Here is a 15,109-nt window from a genome sequence, read left to right on the forward strand (position 1 = left end):
CTCATGTTGATTGATGACTTTTCCACCTCCATCCCCATCAAGAATAACAAATGCATATGAAGTCACATGTCACCAAATTAACAATCACATTCCTTAATTTAATTATGGTAGTAAACAATTGATTAATTTGGATAATGCTTCCCCATAAAAGACCAATCACCAATGCACCTCCGTGATCTATACAGCCCTGTGAGCCCACAGTAATCCCAATACGCCAACTCTGCGTCACGAGTTCTAACATTGCAATGCATGCATGCTGCTAATTATAATATGCCACAATTACAGGTTCTATTCGATGCGTTTCTATATATTAACTACAAAATGATTTATTTTATGTGGAGTCAAGTGTTTTTAAGTCAAGGTTTTGTATTTAAGATGCATATTACAAATACAATTAAACCTAGTGTGATGGATGACTAGCTAATGTTTTGATACCAAACTTATATTCTGCTACAAATGTTGATTATGTCAAATTAATTGTGAATCATAGTCACACATTCAAGCAAGAACCAACTTGATCAATCATTCAAATTCTCAATGTGGGGATAGTATGGCAAATAAACATTCTACAAATCTCAATATTAACATAATATATATCTGATTATAGCATGATGATTTTCTTTTTATATTTACAAGCGATAATGGGAAGAGACACAAAAGAGGGTATGGAGGTTTGTGACAAATCTATACCCATTTATATTTACAAGTGGGCAACAGTAAGACAACCCACCATTCCCAATTTCCCATATACCTTTGCCTTCTAGCTATATAAAAACCAATCCCACAAACCATCTTTCACATAGTTCATCGCTACACTTAGAAATCCAAGATAATATTAGTGAGTGAGAGAAATAGAGAGAGACATGGAAGCATACAGAAAGCTTGTTGTTCTTGTGGCATTGCTTTTGGCAGTAGCCATTGGCTCCGACGCCTTGATGGCCAACAGCGACGAGAGTTTTTGCCGCATGACAAAAGAAGGTCTCAATGCATGCGCCCCTTCAGTGAGCGGGGCGAACCCTCCGCCTCCCTCAGCTCTGTGTTGCTCGGCTCTTTCGTACGCGGACTTCGGATGCCTTTGTCTTTTCAAGAAGTACTCAAACTTTCTCAGTGCCTACGGAATCGACCCAAACCTTGCCATGCAGCTTCCTGCCAGATGCAACCTTCGCCAGCCTATCCGTTGCTAAAAGTGCATGCATGTGTTGCATGGAATGATATGTCCATCTGTTTAAGTTTCTCCTTAATTTGTTTTTGTTGGTTGTGGATAGCTTGTACGCTTCTGTTCAGTTAATTTCTGTCGTTGTGTTTTGTTTTATCAAGCTTTATCTAATCTTTTTTTTTTTTTTTTTGGATTATGTGTTCTAAAGTTATATTTGTGTTTACGATACAATTCTCCTTGGTAACTCTTATCAGTTTAAAATGCCTTTCAACGCCTTAAGAAGACATCTAAGTTTTTTAAAATGAGTTGTTGGTTTATGTCAGGCGTGCCATTGTAGTTAATACCAACAAAAAAAATCTAATGAAGTTATTGTTAGATTGTAAACTTGCACCACAAGTAAACTGAACTTCTAATCAAAAAATTGTGCTATAGATGAGGTTAAAATCTATGTTAAGTTCTTTTCTATGCCTTGTCTGTAAATGACTTTAAATATCTTCTTTGTGTATGCCAAATGATAATCACAAATTGGTTGGATCTTGGTTCAACTCAGATTTACAATCCTCACATAAATATACTCACGAAATGTCGGACAAACTATATGAAAATGAAAGACAGAAAAGAAATGACGTTAAGTACTTATTAAATATCCAACAATAAACTAATAACTCAAAAAGAAAGGCAAAATACAAAAGATCGGGCAAAGTTTAGACCTATTTGGGCAAGTTCTTGCTAGCAGTTGAAGTGCCTTCAAATGAAGTTTTCTTACAGGAAATCAATACTACATGTAATGTATTAGAGCTTAAAACATAAATAAAATTGCAAACGTGATGAATTACAAAAAGAAGTTGTAAAAGATAGGATGCAGAACTTTAAGTTTTTTTTTATATTGTGAGTTGAGTGTCCTTATCTTCTGACTTTCTGCTCTCTTTCATATCATTGTCACACTATCTTTCTTGTTTAATCCATAAACTTGTTTTTTAAGCAAGTTTAATTCATGTCATTGTCACATTATCTTTATCAGTTGGATACCGACCCCGCAGGTGTTTTTCGTTTACTTTTTAGTTGAAAGATCATACTTCGAAGTTACACAACAGGTAACTCTTCTCTTACTTCTCAAATCGCAACAAATTCATCATATAAGCATCAAAAACCTCATAAATAAACTTACCAAACTAAAATCGTTCACTTAACTAAGTTGCTTCTTTTAGACATTATCAAGAATCAAAGGGACAAAACAACTGAAATCTAGTGAAAGAAAAATAAATTCTGGCCTTGACACCCTTTAAGCTATGGCCTTGATCCGGTATTGCATTCATGTCAAAGTCAAACTACCCTAACATGCCAAAGAAAAAAAAAAACAAAAAGGTTTTTATGACACGGGTAAGCCGTCATCAGGGCGTTCCATGCCAATTATATAGCATCATGTGTGATTGGCACGGGACACACAATAGTGGTGTACCTATGGCACACGAAGTTATTTCTCCTTTAGTTGAGAAATTTTTCATTGTGATCGAAACACAAGTGGTAAATCACGTGATTTTATATAAATAGTTAGAAATTTTATTTTTAAAGTTATTAACTTTTTAACACACACATCACACTGAAAAATCTCTTCCTTTAGTGACTCCACCTAAGCATCAGTTGTACAAGAAGTAAAAAAGAATGAAAGCGACAATACAAAATGAGTCCTTCTATTATGGCCCACATTGCTTTTAAGAATCTTAGACTCACCTGTTAAAATATTTTTGAACTCTTTAGCCGACATTCAATTATTAAATTCAACAATGTATGTTATACATTAGTATATTCTAACAATTTTAGACAATTGAGAGGCCTAGTTTGTACCACAAGGGATATTCTACATTACAAGAGTAATCTGCATTGCCATTGGCATTGAGATGTCAAAAAAGGGGGATATAGAGTTCAGCCGAAACTAGTTATCATTTAAGAGCATCTCGTGCGAAGGAGACAACAAGTAAGCCAAATTTACTTTGCCTTGACATCAATGACAACACCACTTTTAAATCTTAATGGATGAGGTTACAATGCAATTTGAATTGGCAATGTTGTGCAATGTGACCTACCTAATTTTTTATTTTTATAAATTTATAAGGGATCCTTTACACTAATTTATTATGCTAAGAAAATGGGGAAATTTTGAACTTGTGACACAGTAGATTAAAGAGGAAAACTCTAACCATCAGGATAATCCACCACTTACGCCTAATTCTTATTAATATACGTTTTAACTATTTGCGTGCTTCATGGTTTTTGAGGGATAAAATTTTGAACAAGATAAAAGTTGAAGGTAAAGTGTCAAATAAGCATATCTGATGAGGAAAAAAGGTCAATCAATTATCTCCTTCCGTGAGAGCCCTTCTCTCCTTCTGTGAGAGTTTCCTCCCTTCCTTTTGGTGAGGGTCTTCATCTTGCCCACCTTCTTAGGCGCCAACTCGAGCTTTGGCTGGAGTCGATTACCACTCTTCTCTTCCTCCTCCTATTTTCTCCTCTTCTCCCCTTCTATGCCTTGTCCTCTTTCTTATGTTCTTCTTCTTCTTCTTCTTCTTCTTCTTCTTCTTTTCTTTTTGCTTATCTCGATGCTTCTTCCTTTTTTTTCCCCTGCTCTCCTTTCCGATTTGGCCATTGCTTCCTACCCCTAGCAGCGTTCCTTCCTACTCCTCTTTGTTCCATTTGCAATCGCTTCCAAACCGCAACTTGTTGTGGGACTTTGAGATGGTGTGTAGAGTTCCGGTGTTCCCACCGGCTCAGGTGTTCAACACCACCACCTTCTCACTGTCTCTGCCTTTTCCGGCAATGTTGTTCGTGGGTTGCCATGAACTTTATGCTGATAGTTGGCTTCTTCCGATCACTTGCTGGCTATCCTTTCTTTGTGTCTGTGCTCGAAACGTTAATCGATGTGCGTTGTTGCAATTGATCTGGCAATGCTTAGCTGTGGACAAGGACTTGGTCGGATCGAGAACAGCGGCGAAAGTAGTAGATTTGTTTGGTGTCTGTAACCTCTTTTGTGTGTTTTGGGCTTCAACTACTAGTTGGCCCTTTGTAGTTTGTCTTTTTTGGCCCGTGTTTTGCTTGTTTATGTGTGATGTTTGGGCCTTGGGTTTCCTTTTGTGTATCTTTTAGTTGTATTATATGTGAAGAAGCCTTTTTCCAAAAAAAAAAAAAAAATGCATATCCAATGAGAAGCTCTAAATTAGTTGGCTTTTGGTTAAAATTGCTTCTCATTTAGTTGGCTTTTGGTTAAAACTAACAATAATGCTACACTTACCACCTATTTGTAATTGTACCATCTCTAATAGAGGTAGGTTTGCCACCGCATATGGATCTCATCTCTATTAGAGAGATGATATAAATGAGGTATAAATATATAGTAAGAAAAGCATTTTTTGTAAAATTAAAGTTTGTGAGATCTTTGCAAGTGACCATTTATCATAGTGGTGGAAATGTGTGAGCCCTTGCATGACAGTATGAGTTCAAACCCTGTTAGTGGTTAATCTAACTTCTAATCTAACAAAATCTAACGTTATGTGTAAAAAAAAAATAAAAAAATAAAAAAAAAATTATTATTATTGTGAGGTCTTTGTCATTAATTTTCTTAAAATTTTACAGTTCTAATAATATATTCTGGAATCGTATTGGACTCTAATTTGGCGAGCCAACCCATACCTACTAGAGTTGGATAAACGCAGGGTGATTGCCATTGTAAGCCCAATTGCAATTGTCCATAACAGTGAGGCGCATATAAAGGAAAACAACAAAGTTGAAGGACCGAAAGCGTAATAGAAAATTCAACAAACGTTTTTAGGGTTTCATCTCCCTCGAGCCTCGACTATAAAAACACACTTTGGAGGCAGCCAAGTGAACCAAAAACAAGACGCCCGGTCACTTCAAACCTCAAAGCTCCTGCTTCTCTCTCGGTTTTTTCTTCAGGCTTTTCGTTTCTTGTTAAATAATTTTGTGGGTTTGGGGTGCCCTCATTAATCGCAGAAAAGGGTAGAAATTGTGTTGTGTTGTGGTCGTGGTTGGTGCCTTCATTAATCCCAGAAAAGCAGAGAAAAGGTGCTTTATCTGATTCATAGGAGGCCAATAACATAGTCTGTGGAGGGTTTCGCTGATAAATGCCTGTTTTTAATCATCACACGGCGTTTACTAGTAACTTTCCATACATTTTTTTCTTCTATCCAATCCAATCCAATCCAAACCTTTTTTTTTTTGTTTTAGTTTCTTGTTTCTGTTTATGCCGCTCCATCTGGTGGACAGTGGGTTTTATTTCCGGCACTCGTTTTCCGATAATTCTATTTCAATTAACAATGAGGACCAAGTTTTCAATAATTTTGTTTGAAACTCCAAAAATCATTATGTTATTCATAAAATTAATTATACATTCCTCTGCAGTCTTTTTGAATGCGGCAAATTGCTACTTGTTCAAAAAAAAAAAATTAGGCAAACATTACTTTTTACGTCCTAGCACGTTTTATAAGCGAACACTTACAAGTAGAAGAGAGGGGTATGTTCACTTAATCAAAATGAGAAAATGAACGAATCAAAAAGCCTAAAAATAGGAGAAGAAAATGAATTCAAAACTAGTTCCCCCTAGTTGATTCAATTTCTTTTTTTTTTGGTATTTGATTACGGATTTTAAGATAAAACTTGCACTTTTCAGATTCTTTGCGTGTAAGTAGACTAAAAAAATAGTTGAATGACATGATTCCCTTACCCAAATTTTAGTAAAACACAGACACTATGGGCGGCATGGCTTAGTTGGTCATTTATGTTTTGTCTTTTGTTTCCTTTTTGTTTGTTTCAAGATATATTGATCAATTCCAACGAAACCTTGTGAAAAATAAAATTATTTGCTAAGAAGGAAATAGAAATATAAATTCCAACCAAAATAACTAGGTAGGTATTCCAATCTTCCAACCAATAAAACCCTAATGAACCTAACAAAAGAAATAAAGGCCCAACGTAAATTACTTGTTTTTCAAGACCCCCATCAAGTTCTATGACGATGAACACAATGGAATCAAGTATAACGATTCCGTTATTGTGAAAAATATCCCAGACGTGCTTGATTGGACCGATTCATCATTCCCAAACCCAGCATACAACTCTGTTTTACTGCACTCCCCAAGTGTGCTTATTCCTCCCTACTTCCTTATCATGGCAAGTCTATGTGAAATAACTCCGATAAGAAAGAAAAATGAAAGCAAAAGATCCCTCCTAGTCCAACCCTAGACACTCTTAAAATTTTAACCTTCTGGCCCTTCTGGCCTTCTGGCCTAAAATTTTAACCTGGGATTATTAAAGAATAAACTTAGGCTAATATTTTTTCTTAAATCAAACTTTTAAAAAATAAATAAATAAATAAATATGTAGACTATCGTAAACATTTTAATCTAAAAAAATTTAAATTCCAATAAAAATTTAAAAATCACTAAATTTTTCACAAAGCAAGCTTTCAACTTTCACCAACCATTCAACACCAAACTTTCAACTTTCACCACTTTCACCAACCTTTCAACACCAAACTTTCAACTTTCACCAACCGTTCATCAATCATCCTCTATATAAACACAGGTCCAATATTAATTGATCACACAATCTTTCAACCTTCAATCATTCTCTATATTCACCAATCTTTCAACTTTCAAAGAGTTTTTGCTTCCTAAAAATCCTTAATATCTCATCAATGGGTGATAGAAGAAGGCGTAGCAAGGCAATGCAGATGACACAATAACAAGCAAGGCTTGACATTGAGGATGTAGAACCTATCAATGCCGGAGCTGAACTTGTAAACTCGTTTATGCAATATGAGCACCATGGCGAATCTAGCCATCGTGATTCTGTCACGGGGCGTTCATTCGTGCAACATGATAGAGAAGAATGTTATGACTAAATGATGAAAGATTATTTCATCAAGCGCCCGAGATTTCCTACTCATGATTTTCGGAGGTGGTTTTGGATGAGGAGAGAGCTTTTTGAAAGCATCTTAAATGCAGATGTCAATCATGACCACTGCTTTGCAAGGAAGATATATGTCATAGGCCAACGAAGTTTATCACCTCATCAGAAGCTCACATCTGCATTTCGGATGCTAACTAATGGGTGTTCTGCTGACTCAACTGATGAGTATTGCCGACTTGCGGAGAGTACTACTATTGAGAACCTAAAGAGCTTCTGTCAGGCAATTCAAGCCATATATAGAGCCACATACCTCTGCAAGCCAAATTGTGAAGACTTAAAAAGGTTTCTACGCAAGGCAGACAAAAGAGGCTTCCTTAGCATGATAGGAAGTCTCGATTGTATGCATTGGGAGTGGAAGAATTGCCCTACTGGTTGGGCTGGCCAATTCAGGGGCCGTCATAACAAGCCAACCATCGTGCTGAAGGTTATGGCGTCTTACGACTCATGGATTTGGCATGCATTCTTCGGTGCTCCTGGATTAAACAACGATATCAACGTTCTTTGGTCTTCTCCTATGTTCGATGATGTTGTGAATAGATAGGCACCAAAATTTCGATATAAGGTAAATGGTAATAGGTATGAGCTAGGTTACTACCTAACTGATGGTATTTATCCTAGTTGATCTACCTTTGTCAAAAGTTTTTCTCATCCCGATAGTGCAAAGATGAACTTTTGAGAAAAGTCTGTCAAAAGTCTTTGCACTATCGGGATGAGAAAAACTTTTGACAAAGATAGACCAACTAGGATAAATACCATCAATTATGTAGTAACCTAGCTCATACATATTACCATTTACCTTAAACCGAAATTCTGGTGCCCATCCATTCACAGCATCATCGAACAGAGGAAAAGACCAAAGAACATTGATGTGGTTGTTTGATCCGGGAACGCTGAAGAATGCATGTCAAATCCATGTGTCGTAAGACGCCACAACCTCCAGCACGATGGTTGGCTTGTTATGACGGCCCTTGAATTAGCAAGCCCAACCAGTAGGACAATTCTTCCATTCCCAATGCATACAATCGAGACTTCCTATCATCCCAGGGAAGCCTCTTTTGTCTGCCTTGCGTAGAAGCCTCTTCAAGTCTTCACAATGTGGCTTGTGGAGGTATGTGGCTCCATATATGGCTTGAATTGCCTGACAGAAGCGCTTCAGGTTCTCAATAGCAGTACTATCCGTAAGTCGGCAATACTGGTCAGTTGAGTCAGCAGAGCACCCATTAGCTAGCATCTGAAATGCAGATGTGAGCTTCTAATGAGGTGATAGACTTTGTCAGCCTACGACATTTATCTTCTTTGCAAAGTAGTGGTCATGATTGACAACTGCGTTCAAGATACTTTCAAAAAGCTCTCTGCTCATCCGAAATCGCCTCCAAAAATCATGACATTCTTCTCTTTCTCTTTCACGTTGCATGAATAAACACCCCGTGACAAAACCACAATGGCTAAATTCGCCATGGTGCTCATATTGCATAAACAAGTTTACAAGTTCAGCTTCGGCGTTGATCAGTTCTGCATCTTCAATGTCAAGCCTTGCTTGGTATTGTGTCATCTGCATTGCCCTGCTACGCCTTCTTCTATCACCCATTGATGATATATTGAGGATTTTTAGAAAACAAACTCTTTGAAAGTTGAAGGATTGGTGAATATAGAGGATGATTGAAGGTTGAAAGATTGTGTGATCAACCAATATTAGACTTTGTTTTTATATATAGGATGATTGATGAACAGTTAGTGAAAGTTTAAAGTTTGGTGTTGAACGGTTGGTGAAAGTTGAACGTTGGGTGTTGAACGATTGGTGAAAATTGAAACATTGGTTAAAGTCGAAGGCTTGCTTTGTGAAAAATTTAGTAATTTTTCAATTTTTATTGAAATTAAAATTCTTTTTGATCAAAATGTTCATAAAATTAATTTACAATAGTGTACATATTTATTTGTTTTAAAAAAAATTAACCTAAGTTCATTCTTTAATAATTCCAGACTAAAATTTTAAACCAAAATAGTTAAAGCAGAAAAACTATTTTTGAACTAAAAGACAAATTTTCCGAACTAAAAAATTTGGCTTTTAGCCCAAGAGTTAAAGATGGTTACATTTTACTTTTAGCCCATTGTTTTAGCTTGGGTTGAGTGGTGTTTGGGGGAAAAATTTAGCAAATAGCCCAGATTTGGAGAAGGTCTAAGAGAATCAAAATTATTTCAGTTCCTATTCTTTGTAAATGCATTAATAACTGCCCCTTTCTAATGGTAAATATTCAAACCAAGGTGTAATCCAAGGGGATTTGATTGTACGGATGATGTTTAACATGCACAACCTCCGGACGGCATCTTCTTCTTCAACTACTTAACAATATAGTATGCATTTATAAAGTCTGCGTAATCAAAATTTCCGTTCCTAATCAGCTCTTAGTCACCGCATTACATCTTCCCCTACAATTGTTCTACATCTACTTGTTGTATAGGTGGACGACTGTGAAGACGAAGAAACCTGTCATCTGCATCACAATACCAAGATAATGTTATCAAAATAGTTTCAAGCTAATGTAAAAATAGCTTATGGCACCAATAAATGAGCATCTCGGGCTTATTTCCCATGTCCGGGTAACTTCAAACATACATAGTTCATAGAGTTAAGCTTTAGCTCAATGTAACTTGAAATAGGGCGGCTAACACCACTGACATGGCCATGAAAGATGAGATGCTCTTCAGGCCATTAAACCAGCGTTGGACAAGATGACAAATCGAAAATCTTTGTAAATATAAGAAAATGAAGGGCAGTTTCGATGGCAAGGAATCCTGTCTTAAACGCTCATTCTGTGTAGCTGCTGGTATTTTTCGCATTCATTGTGTGTGTGTGTGTGTGTGTGTGTGTGTGTGTGTGTGTGTGTGTGAATGAGTGTATAATGTAACAGACCAATTCAAGAGAACAAAAGAGAGAGTTACCATTGAAAATGCTGCTCCATAATAGGGATAAGCTGCTGGTATAAATCTTTCGTATTCATTGTGTCTAAATGGTCGAACAGGGATCTGCAATTCAATATCCAAATTTCCATTGAGGCAGTGTGAACATTACATTAAAAAAGGGAACCTGACTCACTCATACAAAGCAAGAATTAAAATAAATCAATAAAATACCACATTTAGTCACAGTACAAGGTTTTGGTACTTGAGAATATTCATTACTCAAAGTTGAAGTGTGCGCCATTCCAGGTGCAAAACATAAGTGGGATGGTTGTTCAAAGGTAGATACAAGAATTATTGTCTTTTATTGTTTAATCAACATTCAATAAGAAACAGCGGTAAATTGAAATTTAACGCATTCTGCAGTTGGGTATTAATTGTAATGAAATGAATTTTATTAATGGAACCACAGATTTTCAATCAATAACAAAGCTTCAATACTATATTACGGAGGTCCAACTTTATCAAGTCCATGATGACATCCATTTCGCACAAGCATAAAATGCATACAAAACTTTCTTGGTTTTATTGAAAGATCTTCTCTTAACAAGTTAGAGATGCACCGACACCATTTATAGAAATATTTATTACCTGCTTTGAGAGAGACAAACTTGTGTAGCCAAGCCTCTGGTACTCAACCTTGAATTGGAAAACCCCATAAACATCTGGAACCTTAAAATCTGTAAAGTAACGACCCTGCAATACAGAAGAATATTAAGCAAGGATGTTTACGAAAAATCTGCAGTGAATAACGTGCGTTACCTTCTGATCAGTCGACAAGGTTTTCAGAACATAGGGACTCATCATGTAAAACTGCACTTGGACATCATCAGCAACATATGGTTCCCATCGTTGTCCATGCCATTCATAAATCTCAACCGAATATTGCTTCAATTGCAATTTCAATGTCAGATGCCAAAATCTTTAGGTTTTTTTAACCCTTTTTCATTGGGATTTTTACTAACACCGTAAGCAAATAAAATTACCAGGTCATCGTTGATCCTGTACATTGCAGGTTCATCTGCTTCCCCAACTCTGTTGTGTTTTACATTAACAGCCTACAGGCCAAAACATGATTAACAAGGTGAGCATTTAAGAAACCCAAAAACACTGATTATAGAGATAGCTATAATGAAACAATTAGATGACTAAAACCAGCCACCGTCACTTCTCTTTTGCTTTTCTCATTTTCTTTTCTTTATTTTGTTCAGGCCTAATTAAACAAACAATATTCTGACAAGAAGAAAATAATTTTTGCCTCACCTTGAGATGACCTCTTTCATGGAAGACCCATTTGCTAAGTTCAGTCAGAAACTGCTCATTTGACGATTTCTTATGTCTGTTATAAAAAAAAAATGTTTCTCATAACTTTCTTCTTTTAAACTGCAAAAGTATTCTGCATCATTAAGAGATATCTTCGACAAACTCATTCAAAAATGCATATTTTATTTGTGAGTAGTCATTTTGTACACAGCTACATTAGGAAAATAATATCTTATAAACTGCTAGTGTAAACCCTTTACTTCTCCAAGATGCATATTTCCATTGATGTCTACATGTCTAGCCTAATCTCTGCATGAATCATAGCTCATCATTAAGTCGTAAAGCACATACCTGCCTCAAAACAGGCGCCATAGCCTACAACCTTTTATTAGTTTTTAAACAATCAACAACTGAATTGCATCATGTACAATAATCAGTTAACGTGGGCACAAAGCTACAACCAGACCACTTCACAATACGTGACATATAGCTATAAGTTAATTCCCAACAGGCAAGCTGTATCTCCACTAATAAGATAATTTATCCTCTTCGATTATGTAAGTTCATAGTTTATATGGCAGTTAGAAAAGGAGATGTCCTAAAATATCAATGTAACACATATGGCAAGGAAATCAAATTACAAGTCACAGCATCACTCACTTCTTTGAGCTCCCAGCCTTCTGCACCTTGGATCTGAAAAACCTATAAACAAAACCAAATCCTGTCAATGGAAACTTTCAAAAAATAAGAGAACGTAATTTAGCCGGAAATTATCACATACCTGTCGCTGAACAAACTCAACGAACCAGAGATCAAAACCCGAGCATTGTTTCTTGCCTGCGCAATAAACACAAGAAAACCTTTAAAGAAAATACAATGTGTAAAATAGATGCATGCACATTCATTCGCTAAAAAGCATCAAAGAAACTTTATTTCATTTACAGACCAGTCCACCCGGAGAACTCACTACTTAGTAATATTTATGACTGCAAACATCTGGAACCAGACAATAGGGAGCTATATCGTGACACTGAAGAATCAAACATTAAGGTCCGTTTCCAAAGGTGTGGCAGGATTTTGAGAAAAAAGTCACCGCCCCCATAGGCAAAAGAGGACGTGAAAAATAATATGAAATGTAATGGTAAAAAAGGTAGGATGCTCTAGAACAGTTCTCTGTTAGTAGATATGTTATTGCAATTAGTCCAATGTTTCCTCCCAAAAAAATTAAACAATAGAGAGACTGAGAAAGAGAAAGGTATTCCTATGCTTAACAAGAAGCCAATATGAAGCCAACAGAAAGCTGCAAACTAATACGACCTACAATATCATTTCCTTATCATGGACCAGATAGGCATGATTTTTCCAATTAAAGCATGAACAAACACATAAACAAGGGAAACCGTATATGTATTTCAAAATACAGACACGGCAAAGAAGTAAAAGAAGAGCAGACAACAGGCTATGAAAATTTAACATACCTGCACAACTGAAACTAAAGATATAGCAGATCCAGTGAGCGATGGAGGATTTGACAGCTTGCTTTTGGGGTTAGCAGAATATGCTGAAGGTGAAGCTGAGAGAACTTTCAAAACCTAAATGTTTATAAATTGACATTAAAGAGGGTTATAACAATTTTTAAAGAAAAACAAATGAACAATCAAAGTTGAATAACTTTAATTGGCACAAAGGCTGATTCTCTTGTTTGTTGCAGCGCATTGAATATGGATAACTGGAAATTCTTACCAGGCTATTTTCAGAGTTTACTGCATGGCCAATCCCTTGGAAAAGTACAGGAGCCTGTGGCAGAACCACCGATGGAAACAATATCAGAGACAAAGACAACAATTACCATCACCATTTAGTAGTAGTGTGCATTGAACTGTCTCTAAGTGCATCCGTTGATATTTCTACGATTATATATTCTCAAAATACTTTGCTTAAGCTACTACTGGATACAAGGACATAAAAAATGAATGGCTCGAGGAAAAATGTGACAATATGTGGCCTGACCAGTACCCATATTACTTAACTGAAGATACAATGTACGATTTAGTAAACTGGGCCACAAATATTATCAGAATAGAACTTGCCTCAATTTTCTCGCTACCCAAAATTACGTCAGACTTGATGAAATCATCACTAGCAATCACTGTATGATCTCCTTCAGTGTCTGAAACTGCATAGCTTGTGTGATCTATAACCATAGCACCAGGATCCTGTATCCATAATAAATAATTTACCCAAACACATCAATTCCATAACCATGCTCCAAACGCTGGATGACAAGGTAAGACCTATATAAACTTGTAAGAATTCAAGGTAAAGATAAGAATATTGGGTATCAATAAGCCCTGTAGAATACTGTATGAGATGAAGGGAGTAGAAGAACATATATCCAGAACACAGCTATTCCAACAGAGGCTGCCAAAATGCTTCCTCTGAATTCATAATTCCAGGAAAGGTATACAAACCCAAGGATTTTAAGATTTTCTCTGTAAAAATGGAAAATATATTCTTTGCATTGTATAAGCAGATAAAAGAATGATTTTTTCCAACCTCGCAATCACATCAGTGTAGTACATGACAGTGGTTTTTGATTATTGATGTGTACTTAAATCATAGGAGGTAGTAACTGGGAAGATGCCCAAATTAACCTCTACAAAGTTCATAAAGAGCGCAAGGGTATTGATGGTTCATAACACAATATGATGACCCTGCCGTTGTTAAGAATGCATTTTACTCTCTTCTACACCCTTTTGGTTTAAATTTTATTCGAATTGGCTACATTCATAAGGACATGCACCTTAGCGATTATGCTTGTTTCTGTTATCCTCAAACAAATTGGACAATCAATTCTTCAAAGAAAAGTAATTTCTTCGGGTGGTAGAGGATATCATGAAGCAATGGATGCATATTGGACATAATTCAATTTAGAGGAAATTGTGACAAGCTTGCAAACATATAATCAACGCAGCAACCAGTGAAAATGCTTCGATGCTTGAACCAACCTCATCGAAATCAACTCCGCACTCAACCGCGATCTGCCGGATCAAATCAGATGCATTGGTATCAGCTGCAATGATCAAATCATGACCGCTATCCACGAAATCCAGTATAGCAGCCAGGTCAATGGATCCTCCAAAACCTATAATACACGACAAACACAATTTCTGAATAAATTGATCCTCCATTTCAACCGATCAAAAGCTCCTAAATTCCACAACTTTCTCCCAAATCACAAGATAGAAACAATCACAAAATTCAACTGAGAGACTTACGATCGACGGAAGGAGAAAAGAGGATCAAGGCGTCGTAGCTGTAGAGGCCGTATCGCTGCAAGGAGATCTTGGGATCGTCGGCGAGCTTGAAATCGAGCTCGAAGCCTCGAGACTGGAGGGATTTGAAGAACAAGGAGTGGGAGGATTTGACGGCGAGGTCGTCGAGTAGGACGAGGACGCGGCGGTCGGTGGGGTGGTCCGGCGAGAAGGAGTGGGCTAGAAATGGGAGGGTTAGGGTTAGGGTTAGGAAGGCAAGGACGCCGAGGAGCTTCGACATGGTTGGTTGGGTTTGGGGAGGGGAGGGACCGCGGAAAAGAAATGCGAGCGAACTCTCTCAGATCGCAAAACTAGTGCGAGACTGTAAGTGTGGAGGAGGTGTTGACTGGCTCTTCTTCATTAATTTCGTTCAAAATATTCTTTATTTTTCCTACACTTGCAAAAAGTAATTTCACATGTTCACCCTCTATTATAT

At 36.8% G+C, this 15,109-nt stretch overlaps 3 protein-coding genes and 1 non-coding gene across 4 annotated transcripts; 3 read left to right on the top strand and 1 right to left on the bottom strand.

Annotated features, from left to right (window-relative positions):
• Window positions 1-863: 863 nt before the first annotated feature.
• On the top strand, window positions 864-1,184 carry LOC103964425 (putative lipid-transfer protein DIR1). The gene has a single exon (XM_009377355.2). It carries the CDS (start codon window positions 864-866, stop codon window positions 1,182-1,184), a length of 321 nt encoding a protein of 106 aa, XP_009375630.1.
• Window positions 1,185-5,211: 4,027 nt separating this feature from the next.
• LOC125470364 lies at window positions 5,212-5,344 on the top strand. Its single transcript, XR_007252668.1, has one exon. It is a non-coding gene; the product is annotated as a small nucleolar RNA snoR83 (small nucleolar RNA).
• Window positions 5,345-7,070: 1,726 nt separating this feature from the next.
• On the top strand, window positions 7,071-7,679 carry LOC125480612. The gene has a single exon (XM_048591625.1). The coding sequence runs from the start codon at window positions 7,071-7,073 to the stop codon at window positions 7,677-7,679; it is 609 nt and encodes a 202-aa protein (XP_048447582.1).
• A 1,676-nt stretch (window positions 7,680-9,355) lies between these two features.
• On the bottom strand, window positions 9,356-14,969 carry LOC103964412 (dolichyl-diphosphooligosaccharide--protein glycosyltransferase 48 kDa subunit). The gene is made up of 13 exons (XM_009377341.3): window positions 14,638-14,969; window positions 14,368-14,504; window positions 13,450-13,575; window positions 13,103-13,156; window positions 12,838-12,951; window positions 12,141-12,196; window positions 12,020-12,061; window positions 11,360-11,435; window positions 11,083-11,154; window positions 10,859-10,984; window positions 10,688-10,792; window positions 10,079-10,162; window positions 9,356-9,630 (listed from the first exon to the last, which is right to left on the bottom strand). Exons 1-13 carry the CDS (start codon window positions 14,912-14,914, stop codon window positions 9,583-9,585), a joined length of 1,317 nt encoding a protein of 438 aa, XP_009375616.2. The 5' UTR covers window positions 14,915-14,969; the 3' UTR covers window positions 9,356-9,582.
• Window positions 14,970-15,109: the final 140 nt, after the last annotated feature.

Source organism: the organism of the source record quoted next, unplaced genomic scaffold, assembly GCF_019419815.1.
Source record: "Pyrus x bretschneideri cultivar Hongxiangsu unplaced genomic scaffold, Pyrus_bretschneideri_v1 Contig10, whole genome shotgun sequence".
Classification (NCBI taxonomy): Eukaryota; Viridiplantae; Streptophyta; class Magnoliopsida; order Rosales; family Rosaceae; genus Pyrus; species Pyrus x bretschneideri.